Below are 21,523 nucleotides of genomic sequence, written 5' to 3' on the forward strand. Positions count from 1 at the left end.
AAATAAAAGCCAACAATAAAACCAGCAACAATGTTAAGCGCAGTAACGGCAACAATAGCAAATCATATCAAGAGAAGGCCAAGGTAACATAATGTTTTCAAGACCTTCTTAAAAGTCTGCAATGACGGAGCATGGCCGACCTCCAATGGCAGCTTGTTCCAAAGGTTGGGACCACTGCAGAGAAGGCCGTGTCACATGTGGTCACCCACCTGACTGCTCTCACCGGTGGGCAAATGAGAAGGGCCTTTCTTTCTGATCTGAAAGTGTGGGGAGGCTGATATGGGTGAAGGCCATCCTTCAAGTAGCTTTACATACCTTCTGCGAATAGGGCATAATATGATGGTTGTCTTTTTCTTGTAGTTCATAACTTTGGCTACCTTCTCTTGAGGTAAAGTACATGTTCCCTGTGTTTTGCTTGGGAAAACGTTAAATGACTTCAGAATACAGGAATGGACAATATCTTCACACTTCTTAAGTCTGGAGTATGGCAATTTGTCTGGGGCCCTTCTCCATACTGTGGTTGAGCCCTGGTCAAGACACTCAAGCTGGAGGGTCTTCTCCACAAGAAAGGGTTGGTACTTCTGAAAGTAAATAATCTGACAGTTTCTCTACAGCAAGTAATTCCTATTGTGGTCATAGCATCTGACAAGTGCCATTATTCCACATTCCCAGCTCCCGTGGGGAAGACATGGTAACTCACAAGGAGACCCCAGTGGTGACTACTAGAGGTCACAAATGAGGGACATCCCTATGTGTGCTCTACGTGAGGCCACTTCACAAGCCTTCTGCAGACATTAAGGGGAATATATGTATGCACGTGCAATGGCATGTTCACTCATTTGCACCCTGTGCATATCCAGCATGTTTGATGGCATGTGTAGGCTCCAATTATGTGCAATTAGAACCTATGTGGATTGGGGTCACCCTGCATGGGCCACCACACACACATGCTGTCCAGTGCATAGATGTCGGGTGTGCTGGGAGGAGGGCAGAGCCAGCCAGTATGAGCATAATCCACCACCATGTGTGTGTAAAAACACCTACATAGAGAACACATTTTAAGTATACCTAATACGTTTTAAATGTACACCAATAATGTAAAGTGTGAATGCAAGAGACACGTGCTCACGTTTATCTTACAGCTCATACACATCAGGGATCTGTGATTAACAACGACTCCATGTGAGATAGCAAGCCTGAGTGGTAGCAAGCCTGAGTTAATGTACGAAACAATACTTGGTGTAGCAGGAAAAAGGATGTTCCAAAAACTACTCCTAGCACTACTCTTAGCAAGCAAGGCATCTGCTAGCCTGCTCTGCTTTCTGATGCTGAAACGTGAGGGACCCTGTGACAGAATGTGCCTGTGCTGAAAAGGCCCGACCAACATCACAGACAACAGTTTAAGTTTCAAGTTCGCAGAGCTTGTTTGTTGGAGAGAAGCGGGTGGGAATAATTTAGGCAGGCTTGAGCAATAGGATTCCTGGAAAAAACGAAGGTGGGCATTCTTGAAATCCTTGCCGGAGACTGGGCAGGCTTAAACATTAACCCCGTGGAGAGGCGATCGCTTTAAGTGAATATCTTTGTAGTGTGACTGGAAACTTGGACCAGGCAGAACTTTCGGCGGGGCTGCTCTCTTTCAACAGGCGATTTGCTCGCCTGTTCTGGGGCTGATTGCCACGCAAAGGGGCTGACATCAGAGCACCTTTTGTTGCTAAACGCTTTCCCCGGAGAGAGACGGAGAGCAGTCATGTGGAGCTGGGAGAGCCCATTTGGAAAACGGGGGGAGGAAGAGAATTAGAGAGTCGCCCACAAATTGAAAACCAAACCCAGGCAGGCGCCTGGTTCGAGGAGAGGGAACCTCGCTGCACCTTTTGGCGGCCGCCCGTTGCCCTTACCGGAGGGCGCTTTCCCCCGCGCGCCGAAGAAGCGGCCCGGGCTCGTTCGCGCACCCCCGCAGGAGGGGTGCGTGGTTGCGACCCGCTTCGCTTCGGCACCCTGCGGCTCGCCGCGGCGAGCGGGCAAAGCTTGTGCGGGGCAGGCAGTTCCTGGGCGCGCCGAGGAGCGCTGACGCCGGGAGGGGGCCTGCCGGCGGAGCGGGCCGCCCCCTTCCCCGCCGGGGGCGCCGGTGCGGGCAGGGTGGGAGACGGAGGGGCCGGCGAGCGAGGCGGCATGGTGGGGCGGCCGGCGAGGGGGACCGGCTTGCGGGGCTGAGGCGCCGGCGGGCTGCGGGAGGGCTTGCGGCTGCAGGGTCGCCCTTGGCCAGCGACTCGGCCTTCGGGGAGCCGCGCTTGCTGCCTGAGGCGACCATGGAGGAAGGGGACGGCGCCGCGGGAGCGGAGCCCCAGGCGGGCAGGGGCAGCGACAGCCGCAGCGACATGCCCGAGAGTTTCTCCAGGCTCTGGACGGATGTGATGCGGATACTGGTGAGTGGCCGCGGGGAGGCAGCTGGGCGAAACGGGGCGGGGGCCGGAGGGGGCCCCCGGCCGCCGAGCGTCGGCCACCCCTCTTTGGAACGCGCCCCAGCGCAGTTCTGGCCCGCTCTCTTCGGAAGGGCCCCTTTGGGTCGGAACCTAGAAAGGGCTCCTAGGAGTTGGGCTAAAGCGTCGGTCACTCCTGGCTGGGGGTTCCGCGGGGTTTATTTATCGAGCCCGCGCGACCTCAGCGGCCCCCTTCTGGAGCGGCACCTGTCGTGTAAAAGTTGATGATGGAATGCACACGGCTTGGCAAGCTCCTGTTTTAATGTCCTGCTCCGGACCGGTTTGTTTAACCCGGCCATTCCTTATGTTTGGATATCCATTTGTCGGAAAACCTAAACGCTGAGGGCAAGACCAGTATGAGCTGGGGGGCGGTGGGGGGCCGGTGTTTTGGATGGTCACTTTCATCTCGGGCCAATCAATCGTTTGGAATATGGGTAGCAGTAATATGTCGGTGTATAATCAACCAAGTATCCTTGGGGATTTAAGTGGAGTATTAAGGGTGTAACTTCCAACAGTGAATTCTGTATGACATTAGTATTTTAATTTTTTTGTGACTGAAGTCCCTTTGCCGAGCTTACGTGTAAACCTGCCACTCTTTCGTCTGGGCGTAATGACAATTGGGGAGAGGCTAAACTTGTGAGCTGAATCTCAACTTTGTGCCAGTGTTTTGTTTTGCTCTTTCTTAACTTTGCGGTTTTGGTTTGATGCTGGCTTTATAGAGGACTGTAGAGTGATTTCATCAGGTCTTCATTAGACACTTGATTGTGGAGTATGCTGGGAGTTAAATATTTCTAATACTCCTTTCATGTTGATGATCTCTTCCTCCTTCCCCTGAGGTTCAATAATTCAATAGCTATGGTATTCAGCTACACGATACATGCCCTAAATTTAATTAGTTCAACTACTGTAACTGCACCAATTGCAGAGCAGGGGTAGAGCTAGCTAAGGGAATACTTAACTCTTTCAGTCATTTTTAACTGTTTTCTGGCAGGGAAAGAATAAGAGTAGGACTGCTGTGATCCAAACTTATACTTAAAATTATATACTTTTTATTTTGAAGTATAGTCAGACTTTTTAAAATGCGTTGCACATTGCTAGGATAGTATTTACCTTGGTGGCCCTATGTTAGTCTTAATTATATTCAAGAAACATTCCTGGTTATCTGCATTTGATTGTCTGAAGGTTTTGAACCTAGGCTGGTCAGATTTTCAAGCAGTTCTAGGTTTTGGAACAAATAATCTTATGAGGAGAAATAACTTCTTGCAAAACAACAACAAAAAACCACCCATGATGGTTGCTGTTCTGTATTAAATCTGTTGTTTTTGTTTTGCTTAAATTTCAACCTACAGCTATCAAATATTCCACATTAGAAAGCTTGGAACCAATCTTGTAGAAATTAAGAGTAGGAATGTGATCAATAAGATTTTAATGTATTAAAATAAAAGCTAATATGAAATGGAAGGATAAATTGAAGGATATGTTCTATGTGACACCATCACTTAATAGAATAACTGTGCCTATGTCATACTAAATACTTTACAGGAGTATGCTTACCACTTAAATTAGACATGATTCAAAAGGTGGTAAAGTAAGTGAGGATAGATGAAGTTTGTCTAAAACATAGCATAAACCAGTTATTTTTAGTTGCTTTCAGGAAACAGTAGTAACCACACGCAATAATTTCCAGCTAACAAAATAACCTTCAAAATTAGCCCCCGCCCCCAGTTCTCTACTCTCTTATGCCCAGTATCTATCTGTGTCACCCTTCCTTCCCACCCACTCCCCAAAAAGAAGAATTAGGGCAAGGGAATAGAAGAGTTTAGAGAAAAAGAAAAAGCAAGGAAAAAGAACTAAAGTCACAGGGTGTGGGGGGGGAGAAACAAAGGATACTTGGATACCAGGCAGTGTTGGTAGAGAGAGGCGGGGGCAAGTAGCAATCAATAAGCTCTTAATTTCTTAAATTATACATCCTGGAAACATTAATTCATATGTTGAACTATGACAACCACACTGGGATTTACTTGCTGTTTTGTGTTATTTTTTTTAATGGAAGCAGAGTGGGGAATGTGCAGGGTGAGTTAAACTGGGTGAAACAACCTGATTTAAACTGGGTGTCTGGAGAAGGTTAATGTAGCAAAGAAAATGCTAGCCTTAGTCCTGTCAGTTTCATAGCACAGTTGCTAGGGCAAAATTACCAGCTGTAGCTGGTAATTCAGTGTGAAGATTCAATGGTGTGGATGGCTCCAGCATTATAATGATGGAATAACTAAGCATCCTCTTTGCAGTGCTTTTAACACTTGAGAAACAAATGGATAGAGAAGTCTTTATGCCTACATCTGTGAGAGCATCTAGAGTGGCAAAAGAAATGGTGGGAAAGTGCTCTTCTTTTTCAGCAGGTAGCATGGGTTAGAGGAGCTTTAAATTTGATGGACATTTACTACTAGAAGGCCAGAAGTAAATGAGAACTTCGCAAAGGGTCAAGAAACAATAGATTAATTAGGAATCCTATACTTTATCAGCAGATAGTTACAGATAGTTGTGGGTCGAGTCTTCACTTGGATTTTGTCTGTGCAGTAACTCTTAAGCATATTTTTAATACTACATTTTAAAAAATCCTATGGTAACAGGGGCTGACTATGGAGTTACATTAGATTGCAGTACTGAGAGAGGACAGCTAACAAAATGCAAAGAAATGCATTTCTCGTGCTATAAGGCCACCGGCATGTTGATATTTGAGTAAATCCTTGAATGCAGTAGATGTGCTTATCTGTTTTTCTTCTTTAATAATAAATAATCTTTTGTCAAAGTGAAAACTGCATGCACACAAACTGTACATTACCTTCTCACCTAATCCAATTTGGAACTGGATTAATTTAGAGGGTGTTGCCAGTTGCCCTAAACTATTCCAAATTGGCCCTTCCGGTATTGGAACATACGGTTTTCAATACTAGCTGCTGGTCAAGAGCCCTACTCCTGTCTCCTCCATTTCCTAAACATACAAATGTGAGAGAGGTTGGTAGATCCATTTTGGCTCATTCTCTACTCCTTACAACTAGTGGAGCGACCTCAGGTGGCAAGGGTTTCCAGTGTTATTATGACCTCAAGATTTAGGTCATACATACAGTTGCAGGCATTGCCCAGGTCCATTGGGACCCATGGTAACTAGATTTCCCATGGTTCCCAGCTGCCACTGCACATGCTTGCAGCAGCATTACTGTTGCCCTTCTAATAACAATTATGCCAGGATGCCTTGCCATCATTCAGGAAAGGGAAGGGGGTGGGTTTAAACCCATTTAGGATCAGCTAGTACATATTCCAGAAGGGCCTTTGTCTACTTCAGCCTTTCCCAACTTGGTGCCCTCCAGATGTTTTGTGCTCCAACTCCCAGCCTTCATGACCATTGGCCATGCTGGCTGGGGCTGATGTGAGTTGAAGTACCAAACATCAGGAAGGCACCATGTTGGGGAAGCCTGGTCTAACTAAATGGATCTGGTGGGGTCAGCCTGTGGAACCTGGTTACCCAAACCTTCTTATTTCAGATTCCATCCCCATCTAGTATTTAGGATCAAGTTTTTCCTTGAAGTTAAATGTAAACAACTTACTTTTACTGTGTTCAGGGCATGCTTATTGGTAGCCTCAGTCAATATCTTTATTTGAACCAGCAAATATTTCAGATGTTTGAAGCAAGCTTTTGGTCACACATGACTCTTCATCAGACTGGATTTTGAAAAAAGCCCAGGTTTTACTTTACCGCTGTGGTGTTTATCGAACTATTTTTGAATTCTTGCAGTGCCAAGAAGGAAGAACTGTGAAGCAGACACATTAGTGGATAATAAGTCCCTGTAGTATGATTCATTGATTTACAGAAGGGACATATGTCTATTTCTGTTTTGGGGAGTATCAGACGCATAGAGCGTCACATGTAAAATAACAATACAAAGAAAAAAAGGGGGGGAGGTTACCTATGGAAATATAGCAGCTAAGAATAAGGCATGTCAGTATCGTTAGCCCTCTCAGGGTCCTTGCAAGGCAGAGAAGAGAGAAAGCAAAGTGTTAGTAGTCATTTATATGCTAAGGAAACATTGCATAGAATGAGGAGCTTCTGATTTCACAGCTTCAAGCTGAGTTTTAGTAACCAGATTCTCAGAATCCTGAATTTCCTGAAGTTTTCTGTACAGGAAGCCAGTGCCAGTAAGGGAAATGGATTGGAAATGTTTTGGAAATCAGTCTTGTGAAAAAGAAATGTGCCATGTACACATCTCCTAAATGGTTAAATGATATCATGATCTGACTCCTATTTGAAAAGTATCTTACTGCTATCATCAGATTCTCTCAGTATCCACATATATTGTGCAAACGCTCACCAGCTTCATTGTACTTCTAGTAGAATAAATTAATCTCTCAGTATTATACTATTCAGCCTATATAGCCAATGTGCTGCACAAGTCTGTTTACCCAGATTTAGTCCTATTACATTGGGTCACCGATGAATGGGTTGCAACTGGTTCTTCACCCTCTATTGCTGTCAGTGATATTCTTTATTGTGGGGTAATAATAATAGTAGTAATTATTAGAGAATTCTAGTGTATTGCTTAAGGATAACTGAATCCAACTCTCATCAAACATGTACTTTTATAAAGGCTTACTTAGAAGAACTTGCTTTGGTGAAATTGAGAAATATATCAGGAAGGAGAGTCAGTGTTTGGATTTGCTGAATTGGAAATGACTGTCCAGTCATGTTGCTTGTCCTTCCTAATTAACCTGATGAAACATTTCTATGCTCATTATTGGTGTCCAAGCATTTAAGAGTAGTTTTCTTACATTAATTAGTTCAATAGTAGAATTCATTGTTTTAAAAAAAACCTCCTGCTAGAAAAAATAATAAATATGTCACTTGGGTTCTAGCTCTATAGGAGAACTCGTAACATCTATGTTAGTAAGACACTTCTGTGGTGCAGGTGTGTGCCTAGTACAACATTAGGATACAAGCCATTGGAAAGTTCTCTCTCCTGCACCAGCAACACTGAGATGGACTGGAGGTGTGCAAAAGCACTGAAGTGCTCTTCTGCACCACATGTTAATTTCAACATGGCTAGGGCAGGAAAACCTCCCAAATAATTGTGCTCATTATTCATAACAAGTACTTAAACTTTTCAGTAATGTACTCTGTTTAAAAAAGTTTAGATTTTAATAAGCGCAAACTGAGGATTTTGGAAGAATTGTAAAACTCTAGTGAGCTGTTCGGTCATAAAATATTAGAAAATGTTGTCATGTCTGGAATGTCTTTTTCACATGGATTTTCGTATGACAAGATTTTTCCTATATGGAAGATGCATGATTTTAAAAGATTTCTATCTTTTAAAAGAAGCTAGATTAATTACCTTTAATGAGGGATATGAAGATACTTCTTCAGAATCTCAGGTGGATTTTAGTTTTCAGTATTTGCAAATTGGAAAATGTTACATATAGGTCTCAGGTATAAAAGTGCGAGGAGGATTTAGAAGTCCAGTGTATTATGGCCTGATTGAGTTATATGTGTAGAACTGAATTACGTGTGTATATCTGGTCCTATATGTTCTGTTAATTTAGCAATGCAAGATAATTTTTTAATGCTATATCAATGACATTATACACTTGCTAGGATGAAAAGGATGTTTTCAGTGACTTCAGGACAATATTGAAGATGTAAATTTAAAAAGATGCAGATTTCTTGCACTTTTTTGTCTGTGTGATGCAAGATCTGGATGCAAATATTGGGATAGATTCAGGCTTAGACATACTCGGAATAGACCCATTGAAATCAATGGGACAAATTAATCACAATTAACCGAAGTCACATTAACTTCAGTGGGTCTACTCTTAAATAGACTAAGTCTGGATCCAATCCATTGTTTATAACCAATGATATTCCACTTATACCTTTTAATGAACTGTAAAGGGATTGAAAAAACATTAGGTCCTATCCAGTGTTAGTCCTGTGTATGGTAGACCAATTGAAATGAATGGGACTTAAATTAGTTATGAATTAGTTATTCATTTCAATGGGCCTACTGTACATAGGATTAACATTGGATGCTACCCATTGTGTTAATCCTGAATACCAAGAGCTATCGGGTAATCTATTGATTGCTGTAAGGATGACAGTATCAAAGCTGAAAGAATAGCATTACTTTATTTGTGGAAGAATAGAAAAGGTGGTCTTGCCAAATGTTACTGATGATTGAAGTATGTACCCAGGAATCTGTGTGTTTTTCACCCAAGGCAAAAGTCAGATCTGGGTAAGAGCTGGCCTTTATGTTTTCAGAAATGCTGGTCAGGCATTGCTTCTTTTTCCTGGAATCACAGGTATAACCTAATACTTGCAGCACCTATTCATTCAGTGTGCAATCTCCATCTTTGTACTGTGTCTAAAATGTAGACTCCGTGGCCACAACATGTGGCCTAACTCTTGTACTTTTTTGTCCCACGCCATCTCTTGCTTTTTGTACCACCTACCATGATGAAGAGTTCTGGAGAACTTGAAAGCCTGCACGCTATTTTGTGACTTTTCTGTTGGTCCTAATTGAAGGTATTGCCCAACTGTGGATTTCAGGGGTTTTTTTTTCTAATGGTCCAGTATGGCTATATTTGCTTTTTTATTTAAAGTTATTATGGGAGGTTAGATCCTATACTTCCACCCCTTTGATAAAAAAAATAGCAAGTTTTTATTAGATTTGGAACAGGATCAAATCACAGGGAAGTCTTGCACAATATATTTTGCTTATGTTTACATATTTACTTTGTTTTTATTATTTATTTCACATTGTAGAGATTTATATTCAGGTGGATAACTGGGTGGTATATTAATCTTTTTTCATTTGTACTGGTCTGTAAATTGTATATTTTTATAAACTAAAATGGGGAAATACAAATTTATCTATTGGAAAAGGAAGTGTTGGGATGGCCTGTTTTAGGTTGGCAAAACTATGCAAACTGAATGAATAAAAAGCACATATAAATAAATCATTATGGTTTTGTTGGCCGCTGCCACCAGTAGTTAAGTAGAACAGTTTATCTGTATTGAAGTAAATAACCTCAGCTTATATTTCCATCTGGAATATTTTAATTGGCCCGCATAAGTTTTGTCATATGATACGACACACCTACCCACATATTTCAACAGTTAAATTGAACTTTTGCCCTAGAGCACCCACAAAGTTAGGTTTTAAAAAAAGATGGATGATTGTCAGAATCCCTTTTGTATAGGTGCATTAATGTAAGATTCAGGAAGTTAGTTGGTAGATGAGGCAAATGTATAGTTTAAATGAAATCCACAGAAGAAGCCAAACTTTGTTAATTTTTGATGCTACCATAGAACCCTTTTATTTGTCACTGCTATCAGCTTGGAGAGGTATTAAAAGATGGACTCTTCCCATTGCGGCTGCAAGGGGAGGAAGCCCTACAGCGTTGCAAGGTAGGTGAGATCCAGGGCTCCTGCTGCTGCCGCTGCCTTGTTGAGATGTTACCTCCACCTGTGGGACTTCTACTCTGCGTCCTTGCAGACCCAGGTCCAGCCAAGTGCCTCCCCACTCCCAGCTGCAACACCTGTGGGAGCTGGGGCATAAAACTCAGGCCCCGACTGGCGCGAGACCGCCACCGACGGGAGTTGCCACCGAAGGGGGAACACGAGGGCCTGCAGGACTGCCTGCACTAGAAGTATGTTTTTTAAAGAAGGGGGGAGGTGTTTGGAGCCAGGGAACACCATTATGGTTCTATAGGGCAGAGGGAGAGATGGAGGGGGGAGACAGTCACACTCTAAAGGCAGAGTGTGTAACAATAGGGTGTTGACTGTCCCCAAATTGTCCTCCAGCTCAAATAACTTGGATGGCCCTGGCAACAGACCCCCTGGGTTGAAACTGCTGCTGAACGCCAGGTCAGTGAATGGTAAAACAACTGCTATCCAGGACTTGATCCTGGATGAGCACACTGACCTGGCCTGTACAACAGAGACCTGGTTGGATGAAGTGTGTGGGGGGGACCTCTCTCAGTTCTGCTCCCCAGGGTTCTCTGTCCAGCAGCAGGCAAGACCTGGGGAGCAGGGAGGTAGAGTGGCAGTGGTCTATTGGGATTTGATCCACCTGACCAGGTCCCTGTCCCACATCTGCTGGGTTTGAGTGTGTGTATTTGAAGGTGGGTACCCGGGACAGAATAAGGATTCTGTTTGTGTACTGGCCACCACGCTGCTCAACAGTCTCTCTTCCTGAGCTAGCTGGGGTAGTCTCAGGGTTGGTGTTGGAGACCCTTCGGCTTGTTGTGCTGGGAGATTTCAACATCCATGCTGAGGCTGCCCTGATGGGAGTGGCTCAGGACTTCATGTCTGCCATGACAAACATGGGTTATGTTATCTGTTATCAGATAACCCAAAAGTTATCTGGCCCCACTCATATGGCTGGGCACATTCTGTACCTCATTTTCTGTGTTGGATGTGGTGATAGTGATCTGAGAGTGAAGGAACTTTCTATAGTTCCGTTGTCATGGACAGATCACTACCTGGTGCGGTTTAGACTTGCTGGCACTCGGAACCTCTGCAGGGGTGGAGGGCCGACTAAGATGCTCTGCCCCAGGAGGCTGATGGATCCGAATGGTTTCCTAACGGCTCTTGGGGATTTTCCTGTTGCCTCGGCAGGCGATTTTGTCAAAGCCCTGGCCAATCTCTGGAATGGAGAAATGACCAGGGCCGTGGACACAATCACTCCTGAGCATCCTCTCTCACGAAGCGGAGCCACACCAGCACCCTGGTTTTCTAGGGAGCTGGCAGCGATGAAACAAGTGAGAAGACGACTAGAGCAACGTTGGCAGAAAAATCAGAGTGAATCCAATCGAACACAGGCTAGAGCCTATTTGAAGGCCTTTTGAACTGCTATGTTGGCAGGAGCTGAGACTGAAGACGGGAGCTCACTCCGTCACGCAGCACTCGGGTCTAGAACTGCTGTCCTGCTGACTTTCCGGTCTGCAGTTCAGCGTCTTAACCGCTAAGCCACCGTGGCCCCATATTTGAAGGCCTTCTCTGTGGCAATACGGGCAACAAAGAAAATACTTTTTTCTGCCTCTGTTGTATCTGCAAAGAGCCATCCAGTGGAGCTGTTTTGAGTGGTCAGGGGTCATTTATACACTAGCCTGCAAGAGGATAATTTAAGCCAGTCTACAGCCCGCTGTGAACAATTTGCTCAGCACTTTGCAGACAAAATCACTCGTATCTGCTCTGACTTGGACGCCATAGTTGATACAGACCCAGTGGATGTAACTTTGGCCCCTGCTTATCCAGCGTGATTGGATACTTTTCAGTTGTTACAGCCTGAGGATGTGGACAGGATCCTGGGAGAGGTGAGAGCCACCATGTGTGTCCTAGATCCTTGCCCTTCCTGGCTCATAAAAGCAGCCAGAGGTGAAATGGCTGAGTGGGCAAGTGGAGTGGGCAATGCCTCCCTTAGTCAAGGCAGAGTTCCAGCCTGCCTGAAGGAGGCGGTGGTGAAACCTTTATTAAAAAAAGCCCTCCCTGAAACCACCATATTGGATAATTATCAGCCAGTCTCCAATATTCCATTCCTGGGCAAGGTATTGGAGCATGTGGTAGCCTCCCAATTCCAGGGATTCCTGGATGAGACAGATTATCTAGATCCATTTCAATCTGGCTTCAGACCCAGTTATGGGACAGAAATGGCTTTGGTCGCTTTGGTGGATGACCTACGCCAGGAACTAGACAGGGGGAATGTGTCCCTGTTGGTTCTGCTGGACCTCGCAGTGGCTTATGATACTATCGGCCGTGGTATCCTTCTGGGCCAACTCACTGGGATGGGAACTGGAGGCACTGTTTTACAGCGGCTCCATTCCTTCTTGGAGGGGTGGACCCAGAAGGTGGTGCTGGGGGACTTCTGTTCGAGTCCCTGGCCATTGGCCTGTGGAGTTCCTCAGGGTTCTGTTGTGTCCCCCATGCTATTTAACATATACATGAAACCATTGGGAGAGGTTGTCCGGAGTTTTGGGGTTCAGTGTCACCAGTATGCTGATGAAAGCCAACTCTACTTTTCCTTTCCATCTAATTCTAAGGAAGCTGTTGTGGTGCTAATCTGGTATCTGTCAGCAGTAATGGACTGGATGAGAACAAACAAATTGAAGGTTAATCCAAACAAGACAGAGGTGCTCCTGGTCAGTCGAAAGGTAGGTCAGGGAATAGAGATTCAGCTTGTGCTGGATGGAGTTACACTCCCTCTGAAGACACAGGTTTGCAGCTTAGATGTACTGCTGGATTCAGCCCTGAGCCTGGATGCCCAGGTTTTAGTGGTGACCAGGGGTGCATTTGCACAGTTAAAGCTAGTGCACCAGCTGCACCCATTCCTTGAAATGTCTGACTTGGCCACAGTAACACATGCCTTAGTTACATCCCATTTGGATTACTGTAATGCGCTCTACACGAGTCTGCCTCTGAAGAGTGCTCGGGAACTTCAGCTGGTTCAAAGAACTGCTGCCAGACTGTTGACTGGGGCTGGCTACAGGGAGCGTACAACTCCCCTGTTAAAACAGCTTCACTGGCTCCCAGTCTGTTTCCGGGCACAATTCAAAGTGCTGGTCATGTCCTATAAAGCCCTATATGGCTCGAATCCAGGTTATCTGAAAGACCGTATTCTTCCCTATGAACCTATTCGTGCCCTGAAATCTTCAGGGGAGGCCCTTCTTGCGGCCCCACCACCATCACAGGCTTGTCTGGTGGGAACGCAGGAGAGGGCCTTCTTGGTGGCTGCCCCAAGGCTGTGGAACTCCCTTCCCAGGGTGGCAAGAGTGGCACCCTCCTTGGTATGCTTTTGCAGGCAAGTAAAAACTTTTTTGTTCTAGCAGGCCTTTGGGGATAGCTAGTCTGGAGCTGTTAGAATATGATGGATAGATACTATGGTTTACTTACTTGTCTTTTAAAATTTTGATATTTTATATAATTTTAACATTATTGATGAGTTCAATATTTTTTTGTATATTTCTATTTATAGGTTTTAACTGTATAAGTTTTTAATGTTGTAAAGCTGCTTTGTCTCTCAGTATTGGGAAAAAGGCGGGATATAAATAAATATAATAATAAAGCCCTCAAAACATAAAGATTATTTTGATGTACCTGAACATTGAGGTGAAAAGGAGTTTGACTGTTTGGCTGAAAATAAGACTGTGTTGGACTCTAACTTGAAATGTTGGACAATTCCTTTCAATATTAGAACCTAATGGGCTGTATCCAGTACTTCAGCTACATCTCTGCTTGTTCTGTTGCACCTGTAGGACCAACCACTGGCATAACAGGAAGCTAGCGCTTCCTAAAGCAACTCTGGAAATCAGTGGAAACACTTATTTCCAGACTGGGGCAGGTCAGTGGAGCTTGCAGAAGGGAGCTCCACTGAACTCCCCCATTCCAGAAATAAGTGTTTCCACTCATTTCTGGTTGCTTCAGGAACTGCTAAGTTCCTGTTGCAGTGGGTCCTGCTAGTGTGCAGGCAGCACTGGATACTGCTCAGTGAATGGACATTGCTATTTAATTTTTAAAATTTCAGATATATCCTGATGGAAAAACGTTCACTACTACTACAAGTGGATAGTTGCTTAAAACAAAACCTAATTATTATACCTTGGACACTTTCTTCTTCTTTTTAATAGAAGTGTGGTCTTTAGTACAGAGAAAGTTCAAACTGCTGGATTTTAAACGAATGGCTGGCATCCAAAGAGTTGTGCTTGGCATTCTGCACGTGCACCGGGGAATTTTTAGTTCTCTTTTCCCACCGCACCCCCTTGTATACACTGAAAAGCCATTCCTGAGGGGCAGGGAATGCAGTGGGTATGTGTGGAAAGTGGTGTGCAGGTTAGGGTTGTCTGGAAATCAGCAACCTCTTCATGTACGTACGGAAGTGCTTTGTACTCATGCACAGGGTTCTTTGGTTCCCAGCTTTGTTGTTGTTCAGTCGTTCAGTCGTGTCCGACTCTTCGTGACCCCATGGAGCATAGCACGCCAGGCCTTCCTGTCCTCCGCTCTCTCCCAGAGTGTGCTGAAGTTCATATTCAATGCACTTGTTGAAGTAAAAGCGCATTGAAAGCAGTGTGGTTTTAAAATTATACATTTAAAGTAAGAGTAAAAGCAAATTAAAAATGTGTGTGCAGACCAGGCAGAAGTAAATGTGGTAATTTTCTATTGGTTTTCATGCTTGGGTTTCAAGTGACCAGCTATCAGCCTTTCCGCCCATTGTTAATCCACTCCATCTTTTCGTTTCGTAGAATGTTGTGTCAACCTGCGCTCTTCTAGCTGTACAGTTATGTGCTTGTTTTGGACACCTGTGGTGAAAAAAATGAGCTATGCAGGTGAAAGCCCCACTGCTGCTGTATGAGGTCTTCTGGGTTGTTTGGCTTTCACAAAGTGGCAGAAGCAGACTGGGCCGGGCCGGGGGAGGAAAGTAGGCATCTTGCACAGGGGAGTGTGTGACCTCGTCTGCAATAGTTATTGTCAAGGCCCTGCTAATCTCTTTATAGAACCAGACAGCTGAATTAGATAACATTTGATAGAAGCTTTCCCTTCCATGTCATCTTGCATAACACAAATGTCTCTATCTAACAACTAAGCTTAACAACCTCAATCTTGTGCTAAAGGTCTGATTTCTAGTTTATGGTGCCCTTAATGAATTTCATTTGTTCACACTTTCACTGGGGAAGAGAAGTACTGCAGTGTTAAAAACAAACAATTTTGCAACTGCAGTCGATGTCTTTTATACATTCTTATGTGATGGTAGAAACCCCTTTGATTAAAAATGTATTTGTATGTATGGTTTAAATCGTTTTTCCACAGTGTCTAAGGCCAGTGAGTTATATTTTCTTCAATTCTATAAGGAGAATTAGGAGAAAAAAGTTGTTTCTATACTTTTGGTTTTATGGTTTAAGGAAGTATGTCACTACTCAGTATTTGGATTGCTACTCTGGAAATGTCCCATCCAGTATTGGAAGCAAGGTTCGTGGCATTGGTGCAATTTGTGGAATTCCATCAGGAGGAGAATGGAGTGTTAGCCTCTTTGTGTAGCTCTAATAGCAGTTGTCTGCTATGCAAAGCAACATACTACAGTCTGGCTTTGCATGGCTTCTTTGTTTTCCTCTAGGTATCTTTGCTTGTCAACCTGCTTAGAGGTGTAAAACTTCTGGAAATGTTGAAGTCATGGAGTAAAAATAATGTTCTCCATTTGGGGGAGGGGAAGCACCCTCATAAATGTTACGGAAAATTGAAATATATATATATACGAAATACAGTGCAATCCAATGTATGTTTACTCAGAAGTAAATTCTACTGTGTCTAGTGGAACTTAATGTGCACCAGAGTGTTTGGGATTACATCCTTTCTTATCAAACCTGAATGTGCTACTATAAAAATATGAAATTTGTCCTAACATTGTACTCTCGGGTATATTTATGAAATTTAGAAGTCTAAATGCCTTGATTTTATTAAAACAATTCCAAATATATTCAGTTTCTGGAGGGGAAGCCATATTAGTCTGTTGCTACAACTCTGTTGTTTTTGTTGCACCTTAAAGACTAACTGAGCAAGGGTACAACCAACAGTTGGTTGGCCTCACTCCTCCAGACAGCTTGTCCACATCTTCAGGGCTGAACATGATGAAACTCACTCATCAAAACTGGATAAGTGGATCCTAGAGTCTGCTCAATATGGAGTCCAAGTCAGAGCAGATACAAGTGGTTTTATCAGCAAGATAGTTTGCAAACTTGTCACAGTGGTTTGCCAAATGCTCTCCTTCAGTACACTGAGGCCTAGAATATAATAGCTTCTTCAGCACTAGAAACAATTCTGCTGGGACACACTGTGCTGATACAGTGGTGGTAGAGAAGAGCAACTTTGCTGCCCTCACTGTCATGTAACCCCCTAAGCCATGTTCGATTGGATTTGTCCCAAGTCTTCCTCCACTGTCACTTTAACCATCTACCTAAACTCTTAGGATGCAATCCTATGGGTTCTTGTAAGCCCCTGAACTTGGAGGCTTACGAATATGCTATGCAGAGAGGGAGGCGCCTCATGCCTGCCTCTCTGCATTTTAGCTAGATGGGTGATTTTGTTCATCTGCTGGACGCTTTGGGGAGGGAGAGGGAAGGAGGCTGGGGTAGCCATAAGGAAGATTGCAGAAATGCCACCCTGGTCTCCTCCCTTCCCCTGGGAATGCCCCTTCTTCCGTGATCCATTTTACAAGCATGGAGAAGCAGCCGGCGGGTTCTCTCTGCACTGGCTACAAGGGGGACAGGTAGGGGCAGGAGCATGGTTTCCTGGCTCCAAGCTCAGTACCCTATCTACAAGCTCAGAGATAGGAAACTGAAAAATCCCTATGTCCCCCAGATGCTGCCCAGGGGACATAGGATTGTTCCCTGTATTGGTCTAAGCTCCCCAGAAAACCAAATCCTGAGATTCTGGATTCTTTAGTAATCCAAACAAATACAATAGCAATGCTATTGTCACTAACATTAGTATCTTTGGAGTCTAGGAGTTTTCCAGCAGTTTAATTGGCTATAACAATATTGTTTTAGAACATTATTTAAAATATTTTATTCATCATTCTGAAAGAGAAAGTGTTTTGTAAAGTGTGTGTGTTTCAATTTCCCCCAAATGTTGAATGTTCCTAGTGGGCTTCCCCTGATTTTTTATGCCCCCCTCCGCCTTCACATCTCTAGTCCCTTTCCTAGCATTCCAGTTCCTTTTCCTGCCTTTCTACTTCCCATAAGGTTGGAGGCTTTCACAGAAAAGGTCTTCCTGTGGGTCTCCATCAGTCTACCCTCACTGAAGAAAGGATGCCTAAGGAGCTGTCCAAACAGTATGTCACAGTGTGCATATCAAGCAAGGGTATGGTGGCAAAGTTGTGAAAAAGGTGGGATGGGATATTGGTTAAATCAGGCCAAAGTACAAGATGATGGAGTGGGGTAATTTGACTTTAAAAAGTGTAATGTACTTTTTGGATGGCACCTAAGCAAAGTACCATTCCCTGTTCATAAGGAATAGGAGGGCTAATGCACATGAAGGTATTTGCTGAGATAAGCATGTCTCTCATTAACGTCAGAGGACCCAAAAATTGTCTCCATGCCTTAGAAACAGCTGGGCCTTATTAAGGTTTTAACGCACCATCATGTCAAAAGTGTCTTTGTTGGTAGAGAAAGAACATGTGATTAAAGAAAATGTCTTTGAGGCCTTACCAATAATGGAACAATTTTTAAATGGCAGAAATGTATTATTAGCTTTTAATAGCTCACATTTTAAAGGTAAATACCTCTACTGAAATAAAGAGCACAAGTTGTGCTTCCAAAATATTTGATGCTTAGTCCAGATTTGTGTGTGGCTCAATTTTCCTGGATTTGGAGTAGCAGGTTTTCCTTTGTTCTGTTTAGAATTGTAGATTTAAGGAACCTCAACTACTAAAGGGGAGGTTCAAAATGTGATCTTATTTTTCATCTTATTTAGAAACCAATACATTATTTAATAATGTATTTCTTATAATTATATTATTGTTGGATGAACTATTGGGCAGATTTTATGTTACCCTTTCATAGACTAAATACACACCCAAGCACATGTATGCATGCGCATACCCCATAAATACTTCAAAACACATTTTCAAGGCAGGTTTGATAGGAAAATAGGGTTCTTATGTGATGTTTTGGAACCAAGTTAAAAGCTTTAGGATATAGTAAAATTCTAAAACTTCATATTTATTTGATTGTCCAAATTCCATTTTATGTCCTGATTCTAACCTTCTGAATGTGGTTCAAGGTCTGGAATTAATTTTTTATTCTTGGCGTTGCCTTGGCTAGTGTCGCTTTGACTTAGCTCTGTTTGTCCATGTATATGTACAAAAAATGAACTAATATTTGAGATCTCTTCAATTATGAGAATTCATTTATGACACTGTCTTCTACGGGATGATGGACTAACATTTGAAATACCAAAGATAAAGACAGATGTAATAATAATAAAAAGAATCCATAGCAGGTCGCTCAGCTGTGGTGTGAGTCTGTCTTCTTCCTGGCTTTGCAGCTTGAATGACAGATGTACATACCAGGGCATCGAACACTGGTTCAGCTGTCAGCCTTGCTACTCTACCAATACTTCAAGTAGGTTCCCTGCCTTTTAAAATGCATTTTTAAAGTGCCACATATCCATATATCTATCCATCTTCAGCTGAGTAATAAAAAAGGAAACTTTTAAAATTGTGCAAAACCGCTCTGGAGGCTGAGTAGGGGAGGCTTTCTTGGTGACATTCTGGGTATCAGCAATTGGTGCTTCCCAGTGTTTTCCTCCTGCTGCAAGATTGCAGAATAGTTTTTTTTTTCCTTGAAGAGGAAAGGTAGTTTGCATTGAAAACAATAAAAATGCTTCCCAATCAGCTTCGATATTCCCTTGTTTATTTAAGGAATTTCTATATTACCCTTCGACATCATTTTTCAGAGTGGTTTGCAAATAAACAAACATAAACAGCAGCAATTAAAATAAACATTTTAAAAAACACACCAGAAGCCCTTTATGTGACTTTTTAAAAGCCTGGTGACCCTCCCTGGGGAGAGAAGTCCAGAGACAGGTGCTAATCATGTGTCCTTTCACCCTACATGCTATCACAAACCATTCTAAGCACCTTTGGTGATGCGTCTTCTGTGTGTCTGTATCCAGAATGCAATGGAGCTTGTTACAGAAGCAGAGTGAATTTGATACAAGGTACTGCTATTCTGGCTTTTGTGCTCTGAGGTGGTCATGTGAAGAGGTTCTGAAATAAGAGTGTCCATCTGTGTCCATTGGAGCCCACTTCGGAGGTGGGCCCACTTTGGAGGTGTTCAGGTGAAGGTGAAGCAACTAGTCTCTGAAGTGAAGTGGACTTGTCCTGAAGCTTTGGAGCCATTTTGGAAGGACACAGCAAGTTAACAGTTTGATATGTCATTGTCGTCGTCCCCCCCAGCCCCGAGTGCTCCATAAAAGGGAAATGCCATTCAGGGGGAAGGAGGAGAAAAAGGAGGCAGGGTGTAGTTTTGTGGTTGACAGGTGTAGCTATCAGGGGATGATTTTACCAGGGCACTCCAATCATAATGCTTTCAAAGGGACACTAAAGTAACATCCACCTCTGTCCTAATCAGTGTTGCTCTTTCTATTGAAATTGATGCCAATTGGGCGGGGGCGGGGGAGCCTCAAGTTGTTTTGTTCATCATAACTCCCTAATCCCTTGCACCTGAAATTTTGCAGGGAACTTATCTAGGGACACCTCTACAATATATGTATTTTTTATTCTCATTGCACCAAAACCACAGGGTGGAAATCCCTCTGTAAAAACAACAACACCCCAAACTTCACAGGGCACCTTGCACAAAAGAATCCTGTACCTGGTTGTCTGAAATTGGCCAGGCTTCATCCTCTTAGAGGACCCCTTCTTTACAATGCCTGCAAATTAATCCAATTCTGACAAAAAGTTATAGCTCAGCCTTCCCCAACCTGGTGCCCTCCAGGTGTTTTGGGCTATAACCACAATCCCTAACCATTGGCCATGCTGGGTGGGGCTGATGCGAGTTGTAGTCGAAAAAATCTGGAGGACACCAAGCTGGAGACGTGTGATTATAGCTGTTGACTTCCCCATTATAGTAAATGGGAAGACATTAAAAGCTTCAAATTTTAATAAGGCTCTGCTTAAGACCCAAATGGGAGATGGAGCACATAGCTCCTTCTGAAGAGCCAGAAAGTAACTTCTAGAAAGCTAAGGGCACCTCACGTTGTGCCTCCTCACTGGATCAGCAATGCTTCTTGAAACTAGGGCAACAGGGATAATAAGAACATAAGACGGGGGGAGCTATAGCATGAGCTCCACCCACATGGCCCAGCTCTTCTGACATAAATCTTTGCAGCATGGGAAAGGAGCCATGCTGTAGAGGCTTTTAAATTATAATGATAACATGAGAAGATATCCTTAATCCAAAAAATAATAATAACCTACAGAGAACCCAAGATTTTCCAGTAACATGAACAGTTTTTCAAACTGGCAAGATTTCCTCTAATCTTGATTCAGAACAGAATAGTGTATTTATGGTCGGTGCAGTTCTGCGCTTGTGGGTGCCTTAAGAGGTATCAGGAATGAAATTTAAGCATGTGTACTTTCAAATACAGTTGCTATTAAGAAGAGGTTGGATAGCCATTAGATTGAGTTTGCTTTTGTGTATAGTGGTAATTAGCATCCATCAGACCCAGTCTATCTCCCAGTTCCTATATTGACCCAGTTTCTGCCTTTGCTTATCCTGCTGTCAAAGCTACTGTAGGGGGTGTCATATTTTGTAGTTTCATAGATGAATTCATGAAAAACAGGAAATTATCTACATGTCGTCTTACCTGTTTTGGATCCGAATAGTGGTCCAGGGCTGGTGATAAGATTCGGTTGAGAGGTTGGTGTAAAGGGAGATCACAGTGCTGGGTAGGGTGAACCAGGGACATGCTGTGGCCCAGCGCTACATTGGACTGCTGATCTAGGTAGTAAGGGACTGCTGCTATCGATTTAAAAACTCAGGCAAGCTAGGGTCACTGTATAAAGTCATGTTGATTGTTTATTTCAAAATAAGCCACTGTAACATGCTGGCAAGTAGAGTGCAATAATAAATTCTATTTACTTGAGAAAGCAGGCTGTTTAGCCTCATCAACAGGCACTTTGGCAATGATGAAGCAATATGGGCATGCAAGATCATAAAGGAATAAAAATACCAGATCCAAGAATGGAAAGGTTTATAAACTGGCAAGACATAAAGCTTTTATTAGCCTGCTGATATCCCCAATTGATATAAACACGGAGCTCTGCACAGACCCCAGTACTTAGAAGATACGCATCTAAATAATATTTAAATGGATATTCACAGTTTAAAGCCCACAGGAGGGTGATTGTACTTGGTTTAATTAAATGAGCTGAACCCCCCTGATAACTGTATTATTGTTCCTAAATAAAATACTGTTTGTACGCAAGCCTCTTTGTGCTTGGCTGGGA

General features: G+C 43.3%; 1 protein-coding gene and 1 pseudogene across 1 annotated transcript in view; both read left to right on the forward strand.

The window, feature by feature from the left end:
• The first annotated feature begins 2,074 nt into the window (after positions 1-2,074).
• The window catches only part of SASH1 (SAM and SH3 domain containing 1), a 177,884-nt gene continuing 158,435 nt past the window's right edge, over positions 2,075-21,523 (forward strand). Inside the window, exon 1 of the mRNA XM_084827798.1 lies at positions 2,075-2,423. Within this exon, the coding sequence (XP_084683924.1) occupies positions 2,307-2,423 (117 nt within the window). The 5' untranslated portion in view covers positions 2,075-2,306. The remainder of the gene's footprint in view (positions 2,424-21,523) is intronic.
• On the forward strand, positions 9,878-11,372 carry LOC146359634 (uncharacterized; annotated as a pseudogene).

This window comes from Heloderma suspectum, chromosome 1, assembly GCF_057233095.1.
Source record: "Heloderma suspectum isolate Gila_16-S chromosome 1, 16-S_ref, whole genome shotgun sequence".
Classification (NCBI taxonomy): Eukaryota; Metazoa; Chordata; class Lepidosauria; order Squamata; family Helodermatidae; genus Heloderma; species Heloderma suspectum.